This window comes from Hypanus sabinus, chromosome 23, assembly GCF_030144855.1.
Source record: "Hypanus sabinus isolate sHypSab1 chromosome 23, sHypSab1.hap1, whole genome shotgun sequence".
In the NCBI taxonomy this organism is placed as follows: domain Eukaryota; kingdom Metazoa; phylum Chordata; class Chondrichthyes; order Myliobatiformes; family Dasyatidae; genus Hypanus; species Hypanus sabinus.
In genome coordinates, this window is record NC_082728.1 from 15,594,796 (window position 1) to 15,620,602 (window position 25,807).

The window sequence follows — 25,807 nt, forward strand, 5'->3', positions numbered from 1 at the left end:
ATTGTGATGACTTGAGACTTAAGACATCAGTTAAATTGTCTCCTGCATCATATTGATCTCCTGCATTTGGTAGCTTCTAGCCTTATTTTTTATTTGCCACTGTTAGATAGGTCATAGGAGTTCTCTTCTTTGGTTATAGTCCTTTATTTTCTGACTCCTTCACAGTATGCATGCAGAGATCACTGGCCCAGTAATGTGATGTAGGCTGCTCCAGAATTTTGACCCATTGGCTGATTGTAGTAAAAATATCTCACAGTTAATGAGTTAGACACAGCTGTGTATTATTTGACAATTACATCGCTGCCTCAGTCAGCCCAAGTGTAGGTGAGAAGACTGAAAGTCTGCTCAGTGTCTGACACCTCCAGAGAATTAACCCTGCCTGTCTGTGTGATCTGTTTAGATTGAGATGGCAATCTTAAAGTTCCCGTACGATTCGTGGGGTACTCCTTTCCAGCAACTCAAACAGGTGGTGGAAGAGCCTTCGCCACAGCTTCCTGCTGACAGATTTTCCAAAGAATTTGTCGACTTCAGTGCCCAGTGGTAAGACTTGGGAACGTCTCTCTCATTTAGTAGACTCTACCTCTTGGAATTTCCTCATTGTCTTTTGGAATTCACACAGAGTCGAGAGTTTTTTTTTGCTTTGGACTGTTGATAAATCAGCACTGACCGTACTGTAGCATTTTAAATTTTGTAGCAGCAATTTAGTTTTGTGTGAATGTGTATGAAGCCAAGGAGAGGCTCCCAGGTAAATGTGAGTTGAGCAAACTCTCCAATTACCTCAGGTATCATAGAATTTTGCTGCACAAAAACAGGTCCGTGCTGACCATGTTCGAAGTAAATTTAGTATCAAAGTACATATATATCACCATATACGACCATATTGAGATTCATTTTCTTGTGGACATACTCAGTAAATCTAATAACCATAATACAATCAATGAAAGACTGCACCAACTGGGCGGACAACCAAAGTGTAAAAGACAGCAACTGTGCAAATACAAAAAAAAGGAGAAATAATAAATAAACAAACAATAAACATTGAGAACGTCAGATAAGAATCCTCGATAATGTGTCCATAGGTTGTGGGTACATTTCAGTGATGGGGCAAGTGAAGCCGAGTGAAATTATCCCCTCTGATTCAAAAGCCTGATGGTTTGAGGGGTAATAACTGTTCCTGAACCTGGTAGTATGAGTCCTGAAGCCCCTGTATCTTCTTGCTAATGGCAAACAGGACAGTGAAAGGAGAGCACGATTGGGTGGTGGGGGTCCCTGATGATTGATGTTGCTCGCTTTCCATTGACAATGCTCCATATAGTTGTGTTCAATGGTGAAGGCTTTACCTGTGATAAATTGGGCTGTATTCACTACTGTTTGTCAGATTTTCCATTCAAGGGTGTTGGTGTTTCCGTACCAGGCTTTGATGCAGCTAGTTGATATATTCTCCACCACACATCTATAGAAGTTTGTCAAAGTTTTAGATGATGTGTTGAATCTCTGCAAACTCTTGAAGAAGTAGAGGTGCTGCCGAGCTTTCTTTTCTAATCATATTTAGATGCTGGGCCCAGGACCAGTCCTCGGTAATGATAACACCGAGGAATTTAAATTTGAGGTCTGGCTCATGGACCTCCAGTTTCCTCCACCTGAAGTCAATAATCACCTCCTCTGTCGTGCTGACATTGTTGTTGTGGCACCACTCAGCCAGATTTTCATTCTCCCTCCCATATGCAGATTTAGCACCACCTCTGATTCGGCCTATGACAGTGGTGCTGTCAGCAGACTTGAATATGGCGATGTAGCTGTGCTTGGGTTCACAGTCATGAGATGCCCATCTGTTAGTGCCATTTGCCCAGACTTGGCACATGTTCCTCAAGTTTTGAGTCTAAACCTTTCCTATTTGTGTACCAAGAGTTGTTGAAATGTTGCTATTGTACCCACCTCAATCACCTCCTCCAACTGCTCGTTTCATGTGCACACTGCCCTCTTTGTGACCAAGTTACCCCCAGGTCTTTTTTAAATCTTTCCCCATCGGTCATCCCAATCAAATCACTCAAAAAAACAGCAAAAAAAAAGTAGCCAAAATTCAGAAATATATGTGCCATGAACCTCCCAAGTCTCCCAAAACAAGTTTGCAGCCTCGCTGATCAATCCTCACAGCAATCCTCCGAGCCTCCAGCACTTTCCTCTGACAGCAGCAAGCAAGAAAGAGAGGAAGATCAGTCAAACACAGGCAGATGGTGCCGAACACCCGGCCGTCCTACGCTCTTGTCCTCGTCGACTTCAACCCTGCCCGATACCTCAATCAGAGAGAAGCAATGGAGTCGATCACGGGCTCGCACCTTATCTGCTGGCTTCTTGATCTCCAGGTGGCACACCCTCTCCGAATCTTGCTGAACCACATCACTCATTTGGCACAAAATCTCACCATCAAAATGTAACTCGCGTGTTCCAATCACGCACAGCTTAGCAGTAGAATCATATTTGAAAGCAGTTGTTTAGTGAGCTGTCTGTAGGACGTCACCGTTGGTTACGTTGTTCGCCAGCGCCATCCTGCTTCAGTACACTGTCGGGTGGAAATTTGTGACAGTCATGGTTTCTCCACCATAGCAGTTCTAGAGTCCCTCAAAAATCAACAGCAGGTACTGGCAATCTGAAATAAAATTAGAAAATGGTGGAAGCACTCAGTGGGTCAGGCAGCATCAGTAGAGGGAGAAACAGAGTTAACCTTTTGGTTCGAAGATTCTTCATCTTGACGTTGTACACAAAGGAATTTTTATTTTCACCCATCACTAAGGTCTTGTACTGATGGAGGAAGGAACGTTAGCATGGAAATAGAAAATTCTTCTTTCGTTATTGTCATAAAGTCAGGAATAGCCGTTAGACTGTCAGGACAGCTAAGGAGATCATGGTTCAACGTTTGGCCAACAGAACAGTATCTTCATTGATTAATCAGTACTTCATGGTCCATTGAAAATAAATGCTGTGGACATCAATGTTACTTATAAAAATAACATTTTTCATTGCTGAGTATCTGTAGAGGATATCTGCGGAATATAGAGAGGGTCACCGTGGGCATATCCTTTTACCCAGGGTTGGGAAATCAAGAACTCAGGGCAAAGGTTTACAGGAAGAGTGGAGAGGTTCAAAAGGAATCTGAGGGGGAGCCTTTTTTGGAGTGGTTGTTACATGGAATGAGCTGCCAGAGGAAGTGGTTGAGGCAGGTACGATAACGGCACTTTAAGGCACTTTGACAGGTATGTTGGCTAGGAAAGGTCTAGAGCAGGGGTTCCCAACCTGGGGTCCATGGACCCCCTTGACTAATGGTAGGGGTCTGTGGCTTATAAAGGGTTGGGGACCCCTGGTTTAGAGGGTGAGCCAAACGTCGTCAGGTGGGACTGGCTTGGATGGGAATCATGGCATGAACCAGTTGGGCCAAAGAGCCTTTCCATGACATGTGACTATGACTCTACAAGGGAAAATTGGAGAAATAGTGGAAACAATAGAATTGAAGAAAATGTGGATTAGATCAGATTAGTTGAAGAAGCCATTTCAACGCCATAAATTTCTTGGTTCCATTGAATGCTCTGTAGAATGTAACAATGTAAATGTAACACCCTTTCTTCCAGTTATTTCCCTTCATTGGAGAGGTTTCCTCTCAGCTCTCGTGTTTGGTGTGAAGAGCATCCTTTTTCTTGGCAAATATGTTTATACTTCTGGCTCTTCTTCAAGGTGCTGATTTTAATGAATTCATTAAATATATCGTATCTTTGTTGACAAGTTGATCTTTAGCACATAGCTGAAAATAGTAAGGTTGTTTAATCAAGTTATTGAAAATATCAATGCCTCCAGGTTTGTCTTTGTCTAATCCTGCTAACATTTAAAACAAAGGTCAGTATATAACTTTGGTAGCTGTTGTGATTTTATTTAATGTCACAATTTTCAAGAAGCCTTTCACACAAAGATAAAGGCATGGATTCGTGCATAATTTGTTTCTTTGTGTGTCGTCATCATCATGTGCCATATCGTATGATGTGGACAATCTTTGTCTTCCAACTGTCATTAAACTGAGAACTTCTAATAAGCTCTTCAAATCTTTTGCCCGTCCATTCCTTGATGTAACTCATGAATGTTATATCTAGAGAAAATTAACCACCTAATTCTGTTTCAACTGCTCCTTTTGTGTATGTCAGAAAATCAAAATAGTCCGGCAGAGGACACAATACTGGGTGAAACTATTAATATTTCAGCTCAAAGGGTCTCTCAATAATTAAACCTTACCAGTTCTTTTAATGTTGTAAGAAAAAATATACATCCCTTTGACACTATAAAATCAAATGTAGAGTTAGAGTATGTAGTAAACACAGAGGCTCTGCAGAAACCCAGAGCAACGCTGACAAAGCGCTGGAAGAACTCGGCAGGTCAGGCAGCATCTATGAAGTGAAGTATGTAGTTGAAGTTGACTGTTTATTCCCCTTCATAGATGGTACCTGACCTGCTGAGTTCCTCCAGCATTTGTTGTGTGTTGCTGAAGAATACAGTATTGGGGGTGTGCACTGTGAATGTAATCCTCGATGATGCTTAGATCTCCAAGTGGTCAGCGTGATAGGAAATACAAGAAATTAGTTAAACGTTAGGAATGGTTCATAGTAGACTCTTTTCTTACTGGCTGATATAGCTGTTGGGCCTTCTGCTTTTGTGGTTACCTTTGGAAGGAATAAGAGGCCTGTTCCATCTATCAGGGCATCCAGAAACCTTTGGCCCAACCAGCAGCAACGAAGAGAGAATTGGCTTTGGAATTCATGCTGCATCAATGTGTTTTATTGAAAGGGGCCCATCCGGGCTGACCCGGGGCTGAACTTGCTCCTGAGAAAACTGGCTGAATTGATATCATTGTTGCTGCTTCTTACTTTCAAATAAAGTCACTGAGAACATAAACTATGCACAAGTGCACATTATGAGTACTTATGCACTAACATTAAGTATGTTAGTATGTACCATGGCATTTGAATAATTGTACATAATGTTGTAGGTAGGTACATTTAATATCAAAGATCCTATGGTTCAGATATTAGATCCCTGTGATTTTTCAGTAGTAACAATCCTATCAGAATTCCCCTTTGCTCTGGAAGCTTCTGTCTTCTGGCTGCTTTGGTCTAGCCTCCTAATGTAAGTACTGTCAATATGATTCAATACTGGATGTTGATTTGATATGGGAAGTTTCCTATAATAGGGGAGTCCAGGATCAGAGGGTACTGCCTCCGAATACAAGGACATCTCTTCAGAACAGAGATAAGTGGGAATTTCTTTAGGCAGAGTGTGGTGAACCTGCGAGATTTGTTGACAGAGACTGCTGTGGACGCCAAGTCAGTGGGCATGCTTAAAGTGGTTGACAGGCTCTTGATTAGTCAGGGTGTCAAAGATTATAGGGAGAAGGCAGGAGAATGAGTGTGAGCGGGATGATAAATCAGCCATAAGAGAGCATACTGGATGGGCTGAATGGCCTAATTCTCTTTTGTCTTACGGTCTTATGATTTTCTCGAGGCACGCAGGTGTGCACATACTTCATGTGTTAGTTTGAAGTGCAACATTCTACCTATTTTCAGGAGGCGTAAACACTGTGTGTGAGAATAAGAGCAGAACGTAGATGAATTTTCATCTCCCTAACACTTTTTTCCCCTCAATTAAATTGGTTCTTATTATGAGTGTGAATGTAGTGTTAGCCAATCTAAACTAAGCAGGAACGTAACCTCGAATGGCAGTGACTTCATACTTCTAATCAGTTCCCAACCAACCTGCAGGGAACTTCTGGAAATTGTTGTGAGAAAACACCCCAGCAGAAAATGTGAGCAGAAAATTGTGATTTCATTTATTTAGCGACACATCACAGAGCTGGCTCTTAACAGTCCTCCGAACCACATCGACCCCCCGACAACCCCGATTTAACACTAACCCAATCACGGGACAATTTACAATGACCAGTTAACCTACCCGGTACGTCTTTGGACTGTGAGTAGAAGGCGGAGGACCTGGAGCAAACCTTCGCGTTCCGCGGCGAGGATATATGGAGGCTCTTACAGAACGGAGCCGGAATTGAACTCCAAACTCCGGAACGCCCCAAGCAGTAGTAGCTTCACACTGGCTGCTATACTGTCAAGGATTTGTAATGTTTCAGCCGGTTAGAAGGATGAGAGAGGATCTGATTGAAACATAATAAGATTATTAAGGGATTGGACACGCTAGAGGCAGAAGATATGTTCCCGATGTTGGGGGAGTCCAGAACTGGAGACCACAGTTTAACAATAAGGGGAAGGCCATTTAGAACAGAGTTGAGGAAAAACTTTTTCACCCACAGAGTTGTGGATCTGTGGAATGCTCTGCCCCAGAAGGCAGTGAAGGCCAAGTCTCTGGATGCTTTCAAGAAAGAGTTAGATAGAGCTCTTAAAGATAGTGGAGTCAAGGGATATGGGGAGAAGGCAGGAATGGGGTACTGATTGTGGATGATCAGTCATGATCATATTGAATGGCGGTGCTGGCTCAAGGGGCCGAATGGCCTACCCCTGCACCTAGTGTCTATTGTCTATAAGAGTGAACCAGCGCCCAGCAACACTCAAGGACCTCAGCAGCCCACTTATAGATCATCTTCGGTGAACTACGCTGACTGCAGGGTTGTGGTTTTGAGGTTTTAGCTGCTGTAATACATGTTAGTAGGAGGGAAAATTGAAGATATGTAGGGCTCAGCTCAGTTGTTATGCCCATTGCTCAGCATCTGTGAATCACTACTTAACTGTGCAGATAAATCTCACACAGCCATGTGCAGTGGGTTAGCAACCCCTTGTGATGTGAGAAAGGTCCTGACATTTTGAGAAAGAAAACAACAAGGTTATGAAGATCACATTCTTCCAGTGCGGCAAGTAACTTGTGATCTTTTGCAATCATTCTGTAAAACAAACTTCAAAATAATGTGAACTAAAGCTATTCGCAGTGGACGTGGTCCAAAACAAACTGTCCTTCCACCTTCACTGGAAAATTAGGTTCTGAAAATAAAAGTCCCACACAGTTCATTTTTCCATCTAAATTTCAAAATACAGATGGGCTTGGGATAGTGACAATCACGCTGAATTTTAAGTTCCTGATGGAAAATCACTGTTTGAAGCCGATCAAGTGAATTAAAACAGGTGTGAACATTTGCACATCCATCATTAATGAATGTCCTAGGTAAACAATACCTGAGGTTTGAAATTCTCAATATTTTTTTAGATCACTCCCTGGACCCCAGTTCTTCCCTTCCCATCTCTGTAATCATCTCCAGATTTGTAACTCTGGTCCCTAAAATCTCAGTTCTCAACCATGTCCACATTTAATCATTCCCTCTTTTTTTTTGAATTCGATTCCACTTGTGTGAAAGTATTTGGCATATTCTTATGTTGAAGTTGCAAGTGGTAGTGTAGTGGTTAGCATGACGCCTTAGAGTATAGGCAGCCTGGGTTCAATTGCCGCTTCCGCTGCTTGTAAGGAGTTTGCACGTTCTCTCCCTGGCTGCGTGGGTTTCCTCCAGGTGCATCGGCTTCAGCCCACAATCCGAAGGTTTAATTGGTCATTCTAAGTTGTCCTGTTATTAGGGATTGCTGGGTAAAGGGTTGGAAGATCCTATTCCATGCTGTATCTCAATAAAATAAATGAAATTTGTTATAATGGATGGACTTGTCTATGTGTGGAGGCTATTGTCTAAGTTAAGTTTATGAGGAATATGTAATAGTATAGGCTATTTATTGAAAAAACAGCATGACTTACTTTCTGCCTGTTACGCTGCTGGCATTTAGGGAAGCAGTGAAGACCATGATGATTGTGGCCATGTCCTCTTGGTGACACTGAAGGAGCTGGGCGTGGTCGGAGATCAATCTTAGCGAGAAAATATGGAGGATCTGCTGGGTGCTTGTGGTGTGGAATGCTGACAGTTTGGCAAGGTCTCTCTTTGTCGTGCACCGGCATTCTGACCCGTGCATGGGTGTGGACAGAACACAGCTGTGAAAAACAGCATGCATTAAGATATATACAGCTGATTTATGACCACAGGACTATAAGCCATTGGAGCAGGATTAGACTATACAGCCAGTCGAGTCTGCTTCACCATCCCATCACAACTGATTTATTTTCCCTCTGAACCTCATTCTTCTGCCTTTGATGCCCTGACTAATCAAGAACCTATCAACCCCTGCTTTAAATATATCCAATGACTTGGCCTCCACAGCTGTCTATGGCAATGAATTCCACAGATTCAAAGTTGAAGTTTCAAAGGAAGTTTATGATATTTATTATTGCCATATACTACCCTGAGATTCATTTCCTTGCAGGTATTCACAGCAGAACAAAGTAATGCCATAGAGCCAATGAAAAACTGTTCACAAATACTGAGGAACAGCCGATCTGCAAACACAAAAAGAAAGCAAATAACAACATACATGCAAAAAGACAAATAAATAAATGATACTGAGAACATGAATTGTAGGGTCCTTGAAAGTGAGTCCACAGATTGTTAGTGTTGAGGTAATTGAAATTATCTAGGCCAGTTCAAGGGCCTGATGGTTGAAGAGTAGTAACTGTTCCTGAACCTGGTGGTGTGGGTTCTGAGGCTCCGTTCCCTCCTTCCTGATGGCAACAGTGAGGAAAGTGCATGGTGTGGATGGTGGGTGTCCTTGAGGATGACTATGCATTCGTCTTTAAATAGAAAAGGAAATGCATACTAAACAATTACTGTGAAGTTGTGGCGTATTAATAAATGCAGTCCTGTAGCTATTGTGTTGTACTTTCAATCCTCAAGTGTATACCTTGATCGCTAAACTGCTTCAATCCATTTCTCTTGGACTTTACTGTTTGCCATTGCATTACCTTGGACAGAGTTGTGTTGAGCGCCAACATATCGAGTTCTGCACCTTTGAGATGTTGATGTAACTGTAGACAGCTTTGCTTCTGGGTTCATTGTAATATCATTTGGACTGGGCCTCAGCTGAGGTGAGTCTAAACAGCAGATCAAGAGCAAGATGAAGTCGTATCACCATTCATGACAAAATTTGACTTTAGTGTACAGTTTCTGGGTCTACTATGTGCATTGGGATCAACTTTAGCAAGTCACTACAGCTTGTATCTTGTAGATCTTTAATCAAAGCAAAATATCCTCAATGATGGAGGAACTCAGCAAGTCAGGCAGCATGTATGGAGACAAATAAAATTAGATTAGATTCAACTTTATTGTCGTTGTGCTGAGTACAGATACAAAGCCAATGAAATGCAGTTAGCATCTAACCAGAAATGCAAAGAATAGTATTATTTACAAAATAACTGCAAATAAAAAGTATTACAGCATACAAATATAAAAGTACTGAGACAGTACAATATGGGTGCAATACTGCTTAGCGCTGTGATGTGAGGTTCAGCAGGATCACAGCCTCAGGGAAGAAGCTCTTTCTGTGCCTGCTGGTGCAGGAGCGGAGGCTTGTGAAGTGCCTACTGGATGGGAGGAGAGTAAAAAGTCCATGGTTAGGGTGAGATGCATCCTTGATAATGCTCTTCGCCCTGCCCAGGCAGCGTTTATGGTAGATGTTCTCAACGGTGGGTAATTGGGTGCCGATAATCCGCTGGGCAGTTTTCACCACACGCTGGAGTGCTTTGCGGTCCGATATGGGACAATTACCATTCCACACCAAGATGCAGTTGGTGAGATGATTTTGGCGAGAAGGATCTCGGCTGCTGTTGTGAGCCGAGATCCTTCTCGGCCTGAAATGTGAGCTCTTTATTCAGCCAGGCCTGTGGCGTTCCTCCAGCATTGTGTGTGTGTGTGTGTCTCTCTCTCTGTCTGCCCGTCTCTGGATTTCCGGCATCTGCTGAATCTCCTGTGTTTAAACCATCCTTGGGTGCTTTGTCATGCATTATTGAAACTCCCCAGGTGTGGTAGGATGGGTTTACTGGGTTAAAGGAAGAGAAAGGTAGGGGGAAAGATGGAGAACCTGGGGGAGCTGGAAGTATAATTGCTAATAATTGAACAGGGAAGATGGCAGATTCACAGGAAATTGGATCAAGGATCAATTTTATTCACCATAAACATTTGCACGTGTTGGGAATTTGCTGTGGAGTGCTGGCTTGCCATGCAACAAAAAAAACCTCTATTCAGCAGTTTTAAAGAATCAGAGTCAAAATCAGGTTTAATATCCCTGGCATATGTTGTGAAATTCGTTAACTTTATGGCAGTAGTACAATAAAATACAAGACAAATAAATACAGAGAAAATAACTGCATTATGGAAAGTATTTATATATCTATAAAATAGTTAAAATGAGTAGTGCAAAAAACAAACACAAATTAAAAAAATAGTGTCGTTTTCATGGGTTCAATGTCCATTTAAGAATCGGATGGCAGAGGGGAAGAAACTATTTCTGAGTTGCTGTGTGTTATTACTTCAGGTTGCACTTTATTATTACATAAACATAAAGTTAAAGATTGAAGTGCAGATGTGGAATAAAATGTGCATAAATATTTAAGTGCCAGCTTGGATTCACAATGTATAAAAAGTCTAATAGAAAGTGTTTTAAGTGTTTACAGTGCACTTCAGTGACAAGCATAATAGATGGGGGTGGGTGGGGAGGGGCCAACTAGAATGGTTGATCTGATTAACTGCTGGGGGAGTAAGGTGGTATGAAGTTTTTGGTTTAATAGCCTCACAGTGCTTTGTAGAAGGGAGCTTTCAGAAAAGGGAGTTTGCTCTGTGGGTAGTGTCCACAATGATTTTTTACCTCCCTACTTTGTCTTTGACACATTCAGTGATGGTAGACTGACCTTTTGCTGCTGCCCTGACAGCTCACTGGGAGAGGATGCTGCACCTTACAACATTATGCACAGTATAAAAGGGCAGGGCTGCTTCAAACGAATGGAATAACCTCTCATCAGATTCAGCTGACATTTGCAAATGTTGACAGCAGGTACGCGTGCTGGAAATCTAAGGGTGGAAAGTAAACACGGGGAATGTTTTAAACACAAGCGAATCCGCAAGTGCACGAAATCTTCAGCGCACACACAATGCTGGAGGACCTCAGCAAGTCGGGCAGCATCTTCGGAGGGGATGTTCCGGAACAAGACCCTTCATCAGTACAGGAAAGGAAGTGGGCAAGAATCCGAATAAGAAGATGAGGGGAGGGGAAGGAGTCAAAGCTGGCAGGTGATAGGTGGCCTTGTGTTTAGAGGAGATATAACGGGAGTATTTCACAGAGTTTGGTTGGGGTATGGAATGTACTGACTTTGGGGAAGTTTCTGTCATTGAACTGTGTGGTGTGGGTCTTCAGATTCCTGTACCTCCAACCTGATGGCAGCAATGAGAAATGTGCACGGCCCAGCCCAGACGATGGGGCTCCATGATCCGTAATGGGACCGCCAGAGTCTGTGAGTGTCCGTAGACCTTTGCATTCCAGTGCATTGGAGTTTCTATACCGGGCCATGATAAAACTGGTTTGATTCGGTTGGATGTCAGGCTGGCAAAGGCTGAGTGGGAGTGGGAAGTACCAGAGGGGTAATCTGTAATGATCAATAAAACAATTGTTTAGAATCAAGTGACCTAGTGACCTTGCCTGGTGTCTCAGGGCTGGGTGTCTCTGCATCGGTGCTGCTCTCTGACCCTGACACTCTGTCCCACACCCCTCCCGCGGCGTTCCATGCTCGCCATTCCCAACATCCTTTGCTCCCTTCAGATCTACGAACTCACTCTTCACTCCTTGTTGACAAGTACAGTACTGTGCAAAGTTCTTGGGCACCCTGTCTATATATATGTGCCTGAGGCTTTTGCACAGTGCTGTATGTTGGTACTGTTTCCCAGCACATCCTTAGGTTGTGTCAGTTGTTAAAGCAAAAGGCGCATTTCACCCGCTGTTTCGATGTACATGTAATAAATTAATCTGAATCTTGATTGCTTTCCATTGTACTTTTGTAGAAATTTGTTACTGACTTCAGTGACATGTTAAATCTGCTTCAACTAACTCACTCCTGTTTTCCTAGAACATTGAACAGTACAAGCTCTTCAGTCCACGATGTTGTGTCGACATTTTAACCTAACCTAAAATCAGTTAAACTTTTCCCTTCCACATAGCCCTCCAATTTTGTATCGTCCATGTGCCTGTCTGTGAGCCTCTTAAATGTCCCTAATGTATCCACCTCTTCCAACACCACTGGAAGAAAATTCTGTGCATCCATCGCTCTCTGTAAAAAAAAAAGCACAATAACAACAACAACTACTTACCACTGACATCCATTCCTCCAGTCCACTTTAAAATGATACCCCAGGGATTAGTCATTTCTGTTCTGGGGACATGTCTTTGGCTATCCACTCGATCTATGCCCATTATCATATTGTACAGCTCTATCAAGATACCTATTATCCTCTTTCACTCCAAAGAGAAAAGCTGATTCCAACTACTCTCGTAAGAAATGTTCTCTTGTCAGTTAGTGTCTGATGGACTCAAGTCTTTGATACCCAAAGCAGATGAGAAAAAAGATGAAGTGAAGCTGCCGTTCCTGGTCTCGCTGACATTGTGGGCAAAATCTGCCTGGAATGCCACGTATGGTTCTAAAGTTGCAAAGAAGTTTGTGCAGATTTGGCCTGATATCTAATACTTTGACAAGCTACTCTAGATGCACAGTGGAGAGAATCCTGACTGGTTGCATCATGGCCTGATATGGCAGCGCCAGTGCCCAAGAACAGAAAAATGTCTACAAAGAAGTGGTAGGTACATCCTAATCCATCAATGGTAAAGCCCTTCCCACCACTGAGCACGTCTACAAGATGGTCTGCCTCAAGAAAGCAGTATCCACCATCAAGGCCAGGCTCTCTTCTTGCTGCTGCCATCTGGAAGGAGGTACAGGAGCCTTTGGTCCCAAACCACCAGGTTCTGTAACAGCTACTTCTCTTCAAATATCAGACTCTTGAACCAGTGTGGATAACTTCACTCACCTCATCTCTGAACTGATTTCACTTTCAAGGTGTCTACATCTCGTGTTCTCAATATTACTTATTTACTTTTAAAAAAAGAAGATTTGCACAGTTTGTATTTTGCACATTGATTGTCAAGCTTAATGTGCAGCTTTTCATTGATTCTGTTGTATTGGCTTGTTCCACTGTGAATGCCTGCAAACAAAAAGAGTCTCAGGACAGTATATGGTGACATATACATACTTCGATAATAAATTTCCTTTGAACTTTGAAAACGTAATGTCAAAGGTTACAGACGTAGGCCGGGTGGCATGGGTTTCAGTTTAGCTTAACATCAGCAAGGAATGCGTGTACCAGAAAGAACGGGACTTTTATTAATAACTGAAAAGGCCAGTGGAGCCAAACTTGCCCTGAAATGCAAAGGGAAGACTCGTTGTAACTGCTGATTGTATCTTGTACCAACAAACATCCTTTCTCGACTGTTTTAGTACTGTGCAACTACTCAGTGATTTTTTTTTATAGTGTTCCTATAAGACAGCAGGCGACCTTGTAATTTATTGAGGATTTAATAGGAGGTTTTGCAACGGGATAAAATGGGATGAAATATAGCAAGATTGTAAATAAGATACTATTGAGCAGGTCAGAGTACTGGGAGAAAATAACTACATAAATAAGAGTCAGTTTTAATATCACTGGCATATGTTGTGAAATTCATTATCTTTATGGCAGCAGTACAATGAAATACAAGATAAATATAGAGGAAAAAAACTGAATTATTTTGAGTATATTGTCGGTCTACTAAATAGTTAAAATAAGTAGTGCAAAAAAAAAGTAGTGAGGTAGTGTTCATGGGTTCAATGTCCATTCAGAAATCAGATGGCAGAGGGGAAGAAGTTGTTCCTGAATCGCTGAGTGGGTGCCTTCAGGCTTCTGTACCTCCTACCCGATGATAGGAATAAGAAGAGGATATAATCCAAAGAACACATGTCCTTGAATCAAGAACAGGAAGGTGACATTTCATCAGGAGCCCTGATGCAGGGTCCTGGCCAAAATGTCAACTGTTTACTCCTCTTCATAGATGCTGTCTGACCTGCTGAGCCCCCTTTCCACATCTTGTGTGGCTTGCTCTGGCTTTTCAACATCTGCAGAATCTGGGGCCTTGGCCTGAATCGTTGACTGTTTATTCATTTCCGTAGATGCTGACCTGCTAAGTTCCACTAGTGTTTTGTATCTGTTGCTTTGGACTTGCAGCATCTGCAGAATTCTGTGTGTTTATGATCTGCAGAATCTTTTGTGTTTGTGTAGTGTGGAATGTTTTACATGTAATGTGTTAAGTCTGAGGTGCGCTGCTGCTTTTGCATAAACTTAAGATGCACAGCCATGATTTACAAGCTGGAGAGCTGCCTGTGGATGTGAGGCCTTATTGAAAGTGGGTGTGTGGGCTGTAGGGTGCTGTCGTTCCAAAGATAAATGTTTCTTTAATATATTGTGTTAATAATTAGAGTGTAGAATGGGGTAAGATACAGCAAATATCTTTGAAATGGGGTGTAATAACGAAAGGTATTGGGACGTCTGCTTAGTACAGGAGAACAGGACCCCAAAATATTACAGAGCATTTTCAGCACAGGCCCGCCTATCATGCAAATGATCTCCCTCCAGACCTCCCCTCCTCTCTGAACTCAATTCACATAATCTCAGGAAAGTTGCTAACATAGTGGCTCTCAACCCAGCCATCTTCTTGCTTCTCTTCCCCCCCACCCCATTCTGTTGGACAGGAGATACTAAAGTCTTTTTTTTTAAACTTTTTTTATTGCATTTTTAAATGATTACGAAGTATGAAAAAACAATGTATATAACCCATACCCCCTCCCCTTAACCCCTCCCCCTAATTGCCCTATAGAAAAAAAAAGAAAGAAAGAAAGAAAGAAAGAAAGAATGCCTGGTTGTTGGAAGATCTCCACATGCTCCACGGAATTCGTAATAATTTTAATATGTATATTTATTTCTTTCCCCTAATAACCAATTGTTTCATCTTCAAAGCATCTATATATTTAATCCTGTCTTTTGTAAATAAGGGCTCCAAATTTTCAAAAATGTTTCATATTTATCAAATTATAAGTAATTTTTTCTAATGGAATACAACCATAGATTTCTTTCTTCCAAGAATCTATACTTAAATGTGTATCCGATTTCCAAGTAACTGCAAGTAACTAAAGTCTGACTCAGGACACCTGCTGTTATCAGGCTCTTGGAATGGATCTCTCTGCCAGTAGAAGCTGCACTCCTGATCTCCCAAATTCCCGTATTGTCTTTGTGTTCTTATTGTCTACTTGCACTCCCTCTGCAACTGCAACACACACCAGTGCTGGAGGAACTCAGCAGGTCAGACAGCATCTAAGGAGAGAAATAAACAGTCGCTGCTTCAGGCCAAGATCCTTCAAAGACCTTTTATGGTGCTGTCTGAGTTCCTGTAGCGTTTTTGTTTGTGTTGCTCAAGATTTCCATTGCTTCCAATCGAAGTTTGCGCCTCATTGTTTTCTGTTATTTCTAAACCCGGTGAAGATAATGGTGAATGAGCAAGGCATAATGAAGGGCACTGGTCTCACCAAAGCATCACAGTTGGAAGTTCTCATCTTCTGCTTGAGAACACATGCTTCAGATGCATGACACTTGGGAGTCCTAATGAAGACGGTCATGACGTTTTACCCTGCAGATAATAAAAGTACAGGTGACTGGAGTGCAGATCAGGTGGCTACTCCAAACTTATCAAAGTTCAAAGAAAATTTATTATCAAAGTGCCCATACTATATCATTTACCACCTTGAGATTCCTTTCCTTGTAGGCATTTGCAAGAAAGCTAATGATGTACATTAGAATTCTATGAAAGCACTTTCTGTGGACTTTTCTGCTTCTGTTCCTGGTGGACTAGTTAGTGCAAGATCTGGCATGGGTGTAGGAGATGAATTGCTGGATTAATATCCAGGGACCTAGACTCCTGATTCAGAATCATGGGTTCAAATCCCACCATGGCTGCTGGGAAATGTAAATTAAAATAAGTATCTATGGAGCTTGTTACCTCAGCAAGACTCCAAAAGTAAAACAGTAGATCAGTGTAAGAAAAAAAACCTGATTTGATTCAACTAATGTTGAAATGAGGAGAAATTTCTTTAGTCAGAGAGTGGTGAATCTGTGGAATTTGTTGCCACATGTGGCTGTGGAGGCCAAGTCACTGGGTATATTTAAGGCAGCAGTTGATAATTTTTTGATTAGTTGGGGTGTGAAGGGATGGGGGGGGGGGGAGGCGGAACACTGGGGATGAGAGGGAAAATGGATCAGCTACGATGAAATGGTGGAGCAGTCTTGAGCCAAATGGCCTAATTCTCCTCTGTCTTGTGGTCATATGGTCATGTTTTTCAAAAAGGACATTTTCCATCACCACCCAATGTGTCCTGTCAGATTCCAGACCAATGAACTTGTTTGTCTGTTAGATTCTTCCTTGGTTGAGGGGAAGTAATGGATGGATTAAATAGCTTGTCTTGTCTGTGAAGTCCACATTCCCACGAGCAAATAAACATATATGAAAAAAACAACTCCCCACCTGTCCCGAGTTACTTGGGAATTTTTGATGTTCCCTATGTCCTACTTGGCAGCAAGTGAAGCATTACTGGCCTACAGCAGCGTTAGTGGGAATAAAAAAAAAAGTTCTGGGACCTGCAGAGAAATGCTGGTAATTCTGTGCCTGGCTGCGTAAATTGCCTACTCATGTAAGGCGATTTGCGCCTGCTGCACGACTGTGGGCCTGTGACTTGGAGGGGAACTTGCGGCTGCTGGTGTTCCCACACATCTGCAGTCCATATCCCTGTGGGTGAGCTGCTCTTGAGGAATCCTTGGCAAGTTGCTGCAGTGCTTTTCGTAAATGGTGCATAGTGTGACTTCGTGTGTCTGGCTTCTACAACACGATGTCTGAGAATCAGGGTTGTAAAAAGGAGCAGCTTGGGGCAATACAACCTCCTGTTCTCTTCCTTGTTTTCCTTCTGCCTCACTCCATGTTCTCATACGGCAAAGAGAGGAGTCACTTCAGCCCACGCAGTCCATACTAGCTGACAGAGTAATTTCCATTTCTCGGGGCAACTTAGTGGCCAAGTAACCTAACAACATCCCATGTCTTTAACTGCAGGTAAGAGTTGGTAGTAAAGAAAGTCACTACAGTGTTAGAGAATTATAACATAAAATCAAGAATGTACAGGTGTCCCCCACTTTGCGAAAGTTCACTTTACGCCGCTTCGCTTTTACGAAACACCTATATTAGTACCTGTTTTCACTAACCGGAAGAGGATTTTCACTTTTACGAGAAAAGGCACCTGCTTTAAACTTGTGTTTACCCCGAGAAAGACTACCATCACCATGAAGCCTTGTGCGGGCAGGTGTGCGGGCAGGTGTGTGCGCATGTGTGTACGTGCCGATTTTTTTTCTCTCTCTACAAATCGGTTTTGGCTAAATCTTCCGGATTCTGGTAAGTGAAGCTACACTGTGCATACATTAGTTCTACTTTATATAGGCTGTGTATTTATCATATCATTCCTGCTTTTACTATATGTTCGTGTTATTTTAGGTTTTAAGTGCTATTTGGTAGGTTATTCTTTGGGTCTGGGAATGCTCAAATATTTTTCCCATACAAATTAATGTTAATTGCTTCTTCGCTTTACGCCATTTCGGCTTACAAATGGTTTCATAGGAATGCTGTACTTTCGGATAGCGGGGGAAACCTGTACTGCTGAGGCTGTACAAGACATTGGTCAAATCCCATTTGGAATATCACAAGCAAATTTGGACCCAGTAAGGCTTGGTGTGCAGGAGTCCTTGAGGTCACAAAGAGACGGTCTCGACTTAAGGACTGAACAACAAAGGAAGAATGTGCTAGTCCTGTAGAGGATCTAGAGGAGATTCATGAGAATGATCCCAGGAATGAAAGGGTTAACCTACGAAGAGCATTTGATGCCTCTGGGCCTGTACTCGATGGTGCTCAGAAAGATGTGGGGAGATCCCATTGAAACTGACTGGATATTGAGAGGCCTTACAGTGTGTATGTGGAGAAGATGTTTCCATTGTAGGAGTGTCTAGGATCTGAGGGCACGGCTTCACAATAAAGGGGTGATCCTTTAAAACTGAGATGAGCAGGAATTTCTTAGGCCAGAGAGTGGTGAATCTGTGGAATTAGCTGTTACAAGAGGGCTGTGACAGTCAACTGGATGGGTGCAGAGATTGATAGGTTTTTGATTGATAAAGGGGTTAAGGGTTATGGTGAGAATATGAGAGATTGCTGTTTTTAAAAAAAAACTTGAATAGTGGAGAAGACTTGATGGGCTGAAAGGCCTAGTTCTGTTCCTACGTTTGGGACGAAACTATATTAACTGGTGTGAAGCCTACATAGTCATGAAAAAGGTGCAAACTCCACGCAGACAGAATCAGGAGTTGGTTAGAACCAGATCTCTGGAACTGTGAGATAGCAGCTCGACTATATATGTGCCACTACGTTACCCACCACATCTCCCCACCAGCCCCTAAATAATGTTGAATATACTTTGGATATTTAAAAGAAAACTTCATTCTCTGGTAGCTGGCATCGTTTAACCTTTACACTGCATATAAATATGCTGCTAACCACATTTTAGTTTAAGTGTTGGGGGTGACTGCTTTCCTGCAGCAATTTACCCCTTTGATAACTACTCTTGTAGCATGTGCGTTTGTAACTCTGGGTTTATTGAAGTCAGTGGGATGAAGTTTAATCATTAAATGAAGTTCAGAAGTGGAGGTTTGTTAGTATCTTGGGATCGTGGAAACTGGAAATGAATAATATGTGATTGGTGAAATCTGAGGCAAGGTACTTCGTTAGTACAAAGTTTCTAGTTATCTGAATTACCCTTTGATTTGGGAAGATTCAGTGTCCCAATTCCCCAGGTGATGAAGAAAAATTAATAAAGTTATTATTTCTACTTGTTGCTTTTGAAAGCCAGGCATTCCTGAAGTAGTAATACTTTTTCTGATTTATGCAAACCTGCCACTGTTTTCATGAATGGACACTTCATTTTGAGCTGCAGTTGTCTGGATAGAGATCATGAGCAAGCAGTGTGTGGTGTACACATCCTCAGCCATCAGTACTATGGCTGGTCAGACAGGGAAGGAAATTCGTTATGCCATTTTACTTCAAACTCCCACCCCACCCTCACTGAAACTAGAAGCCTTTTCACCTTTGTCTCTGCTGTCCTTTTACTAAAACTCGGGCAGGCAATGAGGTCAGATTGTTTCCTGACTAAAAGAGTAAATGGTTAGAGGTATTGAATCAAAAAGTCAAGCAAATATAATTAAGAATACATAAATCAAGTCATGGTCATTGACTTTGTACACTTTTTGGCATCTGTTCTTATTTTAGCTTGATTCAATGTTGTGCCTCAAGTTAAATCTGCTGCTGAAAGATCTCCAACTGTTTAACAACCAAACTGTGGTACTTCCACCATTATCTTTCATTTTAGGTCCTTATGTCCTTGAGCCCTGTGGCCAGGGCACATCACTATCTGCACTCACATCAGTGACAGTGGTAATGGACAATATTGGGCTCATCTTATTTCCTTTCCACCTTGGTCTCCTGCCTTCTCTTTGATGATCCATTTTTTGTCACATAGTCTGACAGAGTTATTTCTCCTATGCGATTCCTTCATCTTGGTCTGAAGATGATTTGCATCCCTGTGTGTTTCTCACTCTTTGCAAATGAAGACATTCCTAGCAAAATGCACAGAGCAAAAGGAAGGAACTTGACCAATTTGAATAATTCTCCCTTTGAGTTGAAGTTGTCTTCGCCAGAATAGAAGCTACTCAGAAAGACAAGTGTTTTGAAAATCAAAGAACTATAAATGCTGGTGTAAAGTGCTAGACATTCTCAGCAAGTCGGGCAGTGTCTGTGGAAAGGGAATCAGACTTAATGTTCCAAGTTGCACAAGACAAGTTTTAAGTTGCATAGAGGTTGGAAGAGGGATGATGTGAGAAAGGGACCCTCTCTGATCGGATGCGGTCAGTGTGGATCAAATGAGGCCGGTATTGATTGGATATGCTGTTTCTGACGTCATCTAGTTTGAGAGATTAATGAGGGTGCTTGGAGAGAGGGGAACTAAATGGATACATTAAAGTCTTTTTTTATTGAGATACAAGGTGAAATAGGTCCTTCCAGCCCTTTGAGCTACACCACTCAGCAACCCCCCAAATTACTCCCAGCCTAATCACAGGACAATTTACAATGGCCAGTTAACCTAATCTTTGGACTGTGGGAGAAAACCGAAGCACCCAGAGGAAACCTACACAGTCACAGGGAGATTGTACAGAGTCTTTACCGGCAGCAACAGGAATTGAACCTGGGTAACCTGTACTGTATCGAGTTGTGCTAACCACTTAGTGAGTTACAGTGTTGAAGAGGCCCTTCCAGCCCTTTGAGCCACGCTGCCCAGCGATCTCCCAATTTAATCCCAGCCTAATCATGGGACAATTTACAATGACCAATTAACCCACCAACCCTTGGGTCTTTGGTCTATGGAAGGAAACCGGAGCACGCAGAGGAAACACGCGGTCACGGGGAGATAGATACGTTAAAAACAACTCGAGTCTAAAGGAGAATTTTGGAAAATACCAACACATTAGGTAGTGTTATTCATTATATTTTTGGTTTAATTGAGAATTTACTTGAGACTTGGCTTAATTTCGGTTTCTTAAGGTTGTTAATACCCCGTGGTGGTAGAGTGGGATAAGCTTCCACTACCTATTAAATGCTCCCAATGGCGTGTATCTCAACTGCACCTTTGACAGCCAGGTCCAGCTCCTGTGTGGCTTGGCTACTAACCCCAGCAGAACAGGAGAAGGGGCAAAGACGGGTTACTGGTGCCTTAAAGCCAGTCACTTGAAGCAGATGGGGCTCATCAGCCATGGCTGGCAGCTCATCGAGAAGAACAAACCTCTGCTGGCTTGCAGTAAGCCTACTCGTGGGAGAAGTCCCGCAGAGAACACCAGAGCCGGAATCCCTAAGGCGTGCCTACGTTGAGTTCAACACTGACTGGCAGCTCGTGAATCCGCTGGTACCAAACTGTATTGGTCTCTGCCGTTCCTTTGGATTAATTGCCTGCACGGAGAGGGCGTCAGCTTGCTCCCCATATCATACTGCACTGGCTTGCTTATCATGTAGACAACCTCCATGGTTGACCCTGACTAATGGAGGCCTTGTAAATTGAAAGTGGGAGATGGCTGGCTTTTTAGTGCTGGGGGGGAGGGATCTGCTTTCTCTGACGGAACTGCAAGAATGCTGGTCTTCTGGTTGATTTAGGGGTATGATTCAGATTGTGCAGACATGATGCATCTTTAACTGTGGTGACCAGTGAAGAATGTTTAAGAGAGAACAGACAGATGTGTCACACGAGATCAAACCTGCAAAATGTGAGGTGATAGATTCAGTGGAATGAATGAGGAGTACAAGACATTTTAACAGGGAGACAGTGACATAGCAAAGGAGGAGAGATGCATTTCACAAATCATTAAAGGTGAAAGGACAGGCCAGAGTTCCTGAGCAGCTACATCGCTGCCTAGTTCGGGAATCGCACCGAATTGGATCGCAAAAGCCTGAAGTGGATAGTGAGGGTCAGCTGAGAAGATCATCGGGGTCTCTCTTCCCGCTATTACAGACATTTACACCACACGCTACACCCACAAAGCTAACAGTATTGTGAAGGACCCCACGCACCCTCACACAAACTCTTCCCCCTCCTGCCATCTGGCAAAAGGTACCGAAGCATTCGGGCTCTCACGAACAGACTGTGCAACAGTTTCTTCCCCCAAGCCATCAGACTCCTCAATACCCAGAGTCTAGACTGACATCTACATCATTTATGATTATATTGTAATTTGTCCTCTACTGTGCCTATTGTCTTGTTTATTAATTATTGTACTTCCCTGCACTGTTTTGTGCACTTTATGTAGTCCTGTGCAGGTCTGTAATCTAGTGCAGTTTTTATGTTATTTTTACATTGTCTAGTGCAGGGGTCAGCAACCCGCGGCTCCAGAGCCGCATGCGACTCTTTCATCTCTGTGCTGCGGCTCCCCGTGGTTTGTTAGTTTTTGAAATGTAATTCAAAATTTGAAGATTATGGTGATCTTGTACAATCTAAAAATGTTGTGGAGACCCCATTTCCTGGCACATCCGAACCGGCTCACAATTAGCCACCGTTCCGGCTAAGGGAGATAGTCTACGGGGGTTTGTGAGTACGTGTCTTTTGGAGCATCCGCGCCCACGGGGACGGGTTGAGGGAGGCTTTAAAGCAAGGCTGTTTAGTTTGAATAAAGTTACCTTTGACTGCAGTGTCTTTATTTTAGCGCTGCGTTTAGCACACGTGTTTTTTATCGCTATTAATATACATCACCACTGCCAATGCCTGACACCCGCCAGTGCACGCTTTCTTTTAATTCTTTGATCCAAGGTAGGCTAACTATGGAGTAACCTTCAACCCAATGTCTTTTTTTCGGAGTTCAAAATGTTTTTGTTGCATGCAGAAATGTAATTTCGTTTTCTCTGCAGGAGTTCATCAATTTCATAAATGCAACACATCATAGTTTATTTATACATAGCATAAAGGCAAAAAAAAACCGTTGTATACAGTGTTATTTCATTTTAAATGTCAAACGGGTTTTGTGGCTCCCAGTGTTTTCTTTTCTGTGGGAAATGGGTCCATATTGGCTCTTTCAGTGGTAAACGTTGCCGACCCCTGGTCTAGTGTAGCCTTGTGCTGTCTCACACAATCTAGTGTAGTTTTGTGTTGTTTCATGTAGCACCAGGGTCCTGGAGGAACGTTGTTTCATTTTTGCTGTGTACTGTACCAGTTTATGGTCGAAATGGCAATAAAATTGACTTGAACAGGGAATCTTGGGCTTCCTGTCAGAGGTATTATAGAAACACTAGCTCAGCTGAAGGTTATTCAGATGCAGTGATTGTGTGAAGCCTTTGCGAGACCTGTGAATTAGTGGAGTGAATTAGTGGGGTGGTTCCAGGAAGCTGCAATTTGTGGTGATTCATATAATGATGTGCTTCTGGTTTCTGCTTACTCTTTTGAAAACATTTTTACTTTGTCCAATTTTGATTGGTGCAGGCTGGCTCTGCGATCTGCAGTCAACGAACGACGCAGCGCTAAACTGAACTGAACTAAACTGAGCATTCTTCGACTGTAGATGTCTCTACCTGCTGCTCGTTTTTTTTGCTGCTTGCATGATTTGTTCTTATTTTTTGCACGTTGGGTGTTTGATGTTTTCCTTCAGACGAGTTCCACGGTGTTTCTTTGTTTCATGGCTGTCTGTGGGACGACGAATCTCAGAGTTGTATACTGCCTGCATACTTTGATGATAAATGTACTTTAGAACAGGGAAGGATGAGAAGAGATTTGGGAGAAATGCTTAGGATGATCTATTTAAAAGATGAACCAGGTTCATATACGCTGTTGTCTGCAAGGAGTTTGTACGTTCTCCCTGTGACTGTGTGGGTTTGCTCTAGGTGCTCTACTTTCCTCCCACAGCCCAAACACATAAGGGGTAAGTGGGTTAATTGGTCACATGGATGTAATTGGGTAGGGGTGCAGGCTCATTGGGTCTGTTATCCTGCTGTATCTCTGCATAATCTAAATAAATAGAGCACAAATGGTTTTCCTAATCGGATGAGATGGTTCATGATGGAAATGTCATTCCTGCTAGGGCGGAGGAGATGAATTTGGTAGAAAATTTGCAATGAGAATTAAATAAATATTTGAAGGAGAAAACTTTGCGACAATGTGGACATAAGAGTGGTGAGGTGGGAGTACACTGGAGCGGGAGAAGGTATAGGTCACCCTGTCCCGTGGTTCGATAGTCTTCACTCGTGCCAGTCACCCTGGCTGCAGCACCATCTCAGAACGTTTTGCCCAAACCAGTGGCAGCTCCTGAAGCTCAGACCTGACCACATCGTCTGTCGATCCCAGTCACAACCCGTGACGGACGTGTAACACAGCATTTCACTAACTGATGTTTCCATTTTCTTTGCAGTTTAAAGAAGAACTCCAAAGACAGACCAACATACTCAGAGCTTATGGTAAGAACCCCCTGACTATGTACATGGATTGCATTTCCTTAAGTGATTCCTACAATTCTAATGATTCCAGTTAACAGACAGAATTGAATTAAAGATCTTTTAGTTAAACTGAAGCATTCCCTCTGTCTCCCTTTGCATATATACAGCCTGACCTTCTGTCATTCTCACCACTTGCAAATGGTACTTTAATGTGCTGTTGAAAAGGAAAGCTTTTCTGAATGCTATTGGACAGGTTATCCATAAGACAAAGGAGCTGAATTAGGCCATTCAGCCCATTGAGTCTGCGCTACCATTTGATCAGCTGATTTATTATCCCATTCTCCAGTTTTCTCCCCATATTCTTTGGTGTCCTGACTAATCAAGAATCTGTCAACCTCTGCTTTAATTATATGCAGTGACTTACCCTCCACAGTCGCTGTGGAGTTACACAGGTGTACCACTGGCTAAAGAAATTCCTTCTCATCTCAGTTCTAAAGGGATGTCCCTCTATTCTGTGCCCTGGGGTCTATTCCTTTGTTAAACGTGCAGTGTGAATCAGTGATACTGTTTCCTTCTGGCATTAAAATTAGCCTCATTTGAACAATGTCTGGAGCTGGAAAGACTATAGACAAGCTGAACCTGCTCTGGTTGGTTCGCTTTTCCATTGCTCTGGGTGGTTTTCCGTGGTTGGAATCTTCCAAAGAAACCGCGCAGATATCGCTCGAGAGGTTTTATTATTTTCAGTCCTGTCTTACACACAATTTGGTTTCTAGTCACATGACCAAGAAAGCACACCAGTGTTCTACTTCCTCAAGAGACTGAACAAATTCATCACGTCGCTGGTGAGATTCACCAGCTTTTATAAATGTACAGGAGAAACCCATCTGGATGGTTTGGTATGGAAACTGTCTGAGACGGCAAGGAACTGGAGAGGGTGTATGTAGATACAGTTGAGTGCATCATGAAAACCAGCCTCCCTTCCATAGACACTGTCTCCTCTTCTGGCTGCCTTGGTTAAGCAGGACCCCAGCCACTTCTGCAACCTCACTTTGCTCCCTTCCCACTGGACAGAGGATACCAATGTCCGAAAGCACAACCCCCCAGGCTCAAAAACAGCTTATATCCCAGTGTTTGAAGACTGTTGAATATATGATAAAATAGTTTCTTGACCTCACAATCTAACTTGTATGGCCTTTGCACCTTGTTATCTGCCTGCACTGCACTTTCTCTGTAACGGTGTCACTTCACCCTGCATAAGTAACTTACCAGGTTGATTAACTTCTGGAGAGAAACTGCCCACCATTTTGACGTGACAGGTAATCAGGCAGTAGGCTTCCACTGCAAGACACTGATTCCTCTCTGTATCTGAGCAGTGGCGAAAGGTGGCACCATTGAGCTGTCCTGAACATTTATGGCAATGTTTTAACAGCAATCATGAAGTCCCGATCAATGATTGGTTTGGTTAGTCTTTGTTTATGCCCGATTAGTTCATATAAGATCTGTTTCTGGGCTGTATCAATGATGCTATGAAACATTAATTAAAGGTAAAAATTTATTATTAAAGTACATATATGTCGCCATGTATGACTCTGAGTTTGGGGGCAGACTCAATTAGAATCAATGAAAGACAACACCAACTTGGGCAAACACCTGTGTGCAGAAGACAATAACGTGCAAATACAAAAGAAAGAAATAATAAGTAAGCAATCTGTGGAGAACAT

At 42.6% G+C, this 25,807-nt stretch overlaps 1 protein-coding gene across 2 annotated transcripts in view; it reads left to right on the forward strand.

Annotated features, from left to right (window-relative positions):
- The window catches only part of map2k6 (mitogen-activated protein kinase kinase 6), a 135,864-nt gene that overhangs the window by 99,340 nt on the left and 10,717 nt on the right, over positions 1-25,807 (forward strand). For both annotated transcript variants that reach the window (XM_059949054.1, XM_059949055.1), the window contains exons 10-11: positions 401-540; positions 24,062-24,107. In XM_059949054.1, coding sequence (XP_059805037.1) covers positions 401-540; positions 24,062-24,107 — 186 coding nt within the window. The remainder of the gene's footprint in view (positions 1-400; positions 541-24,061; positions 24,108-25,807) is intronic.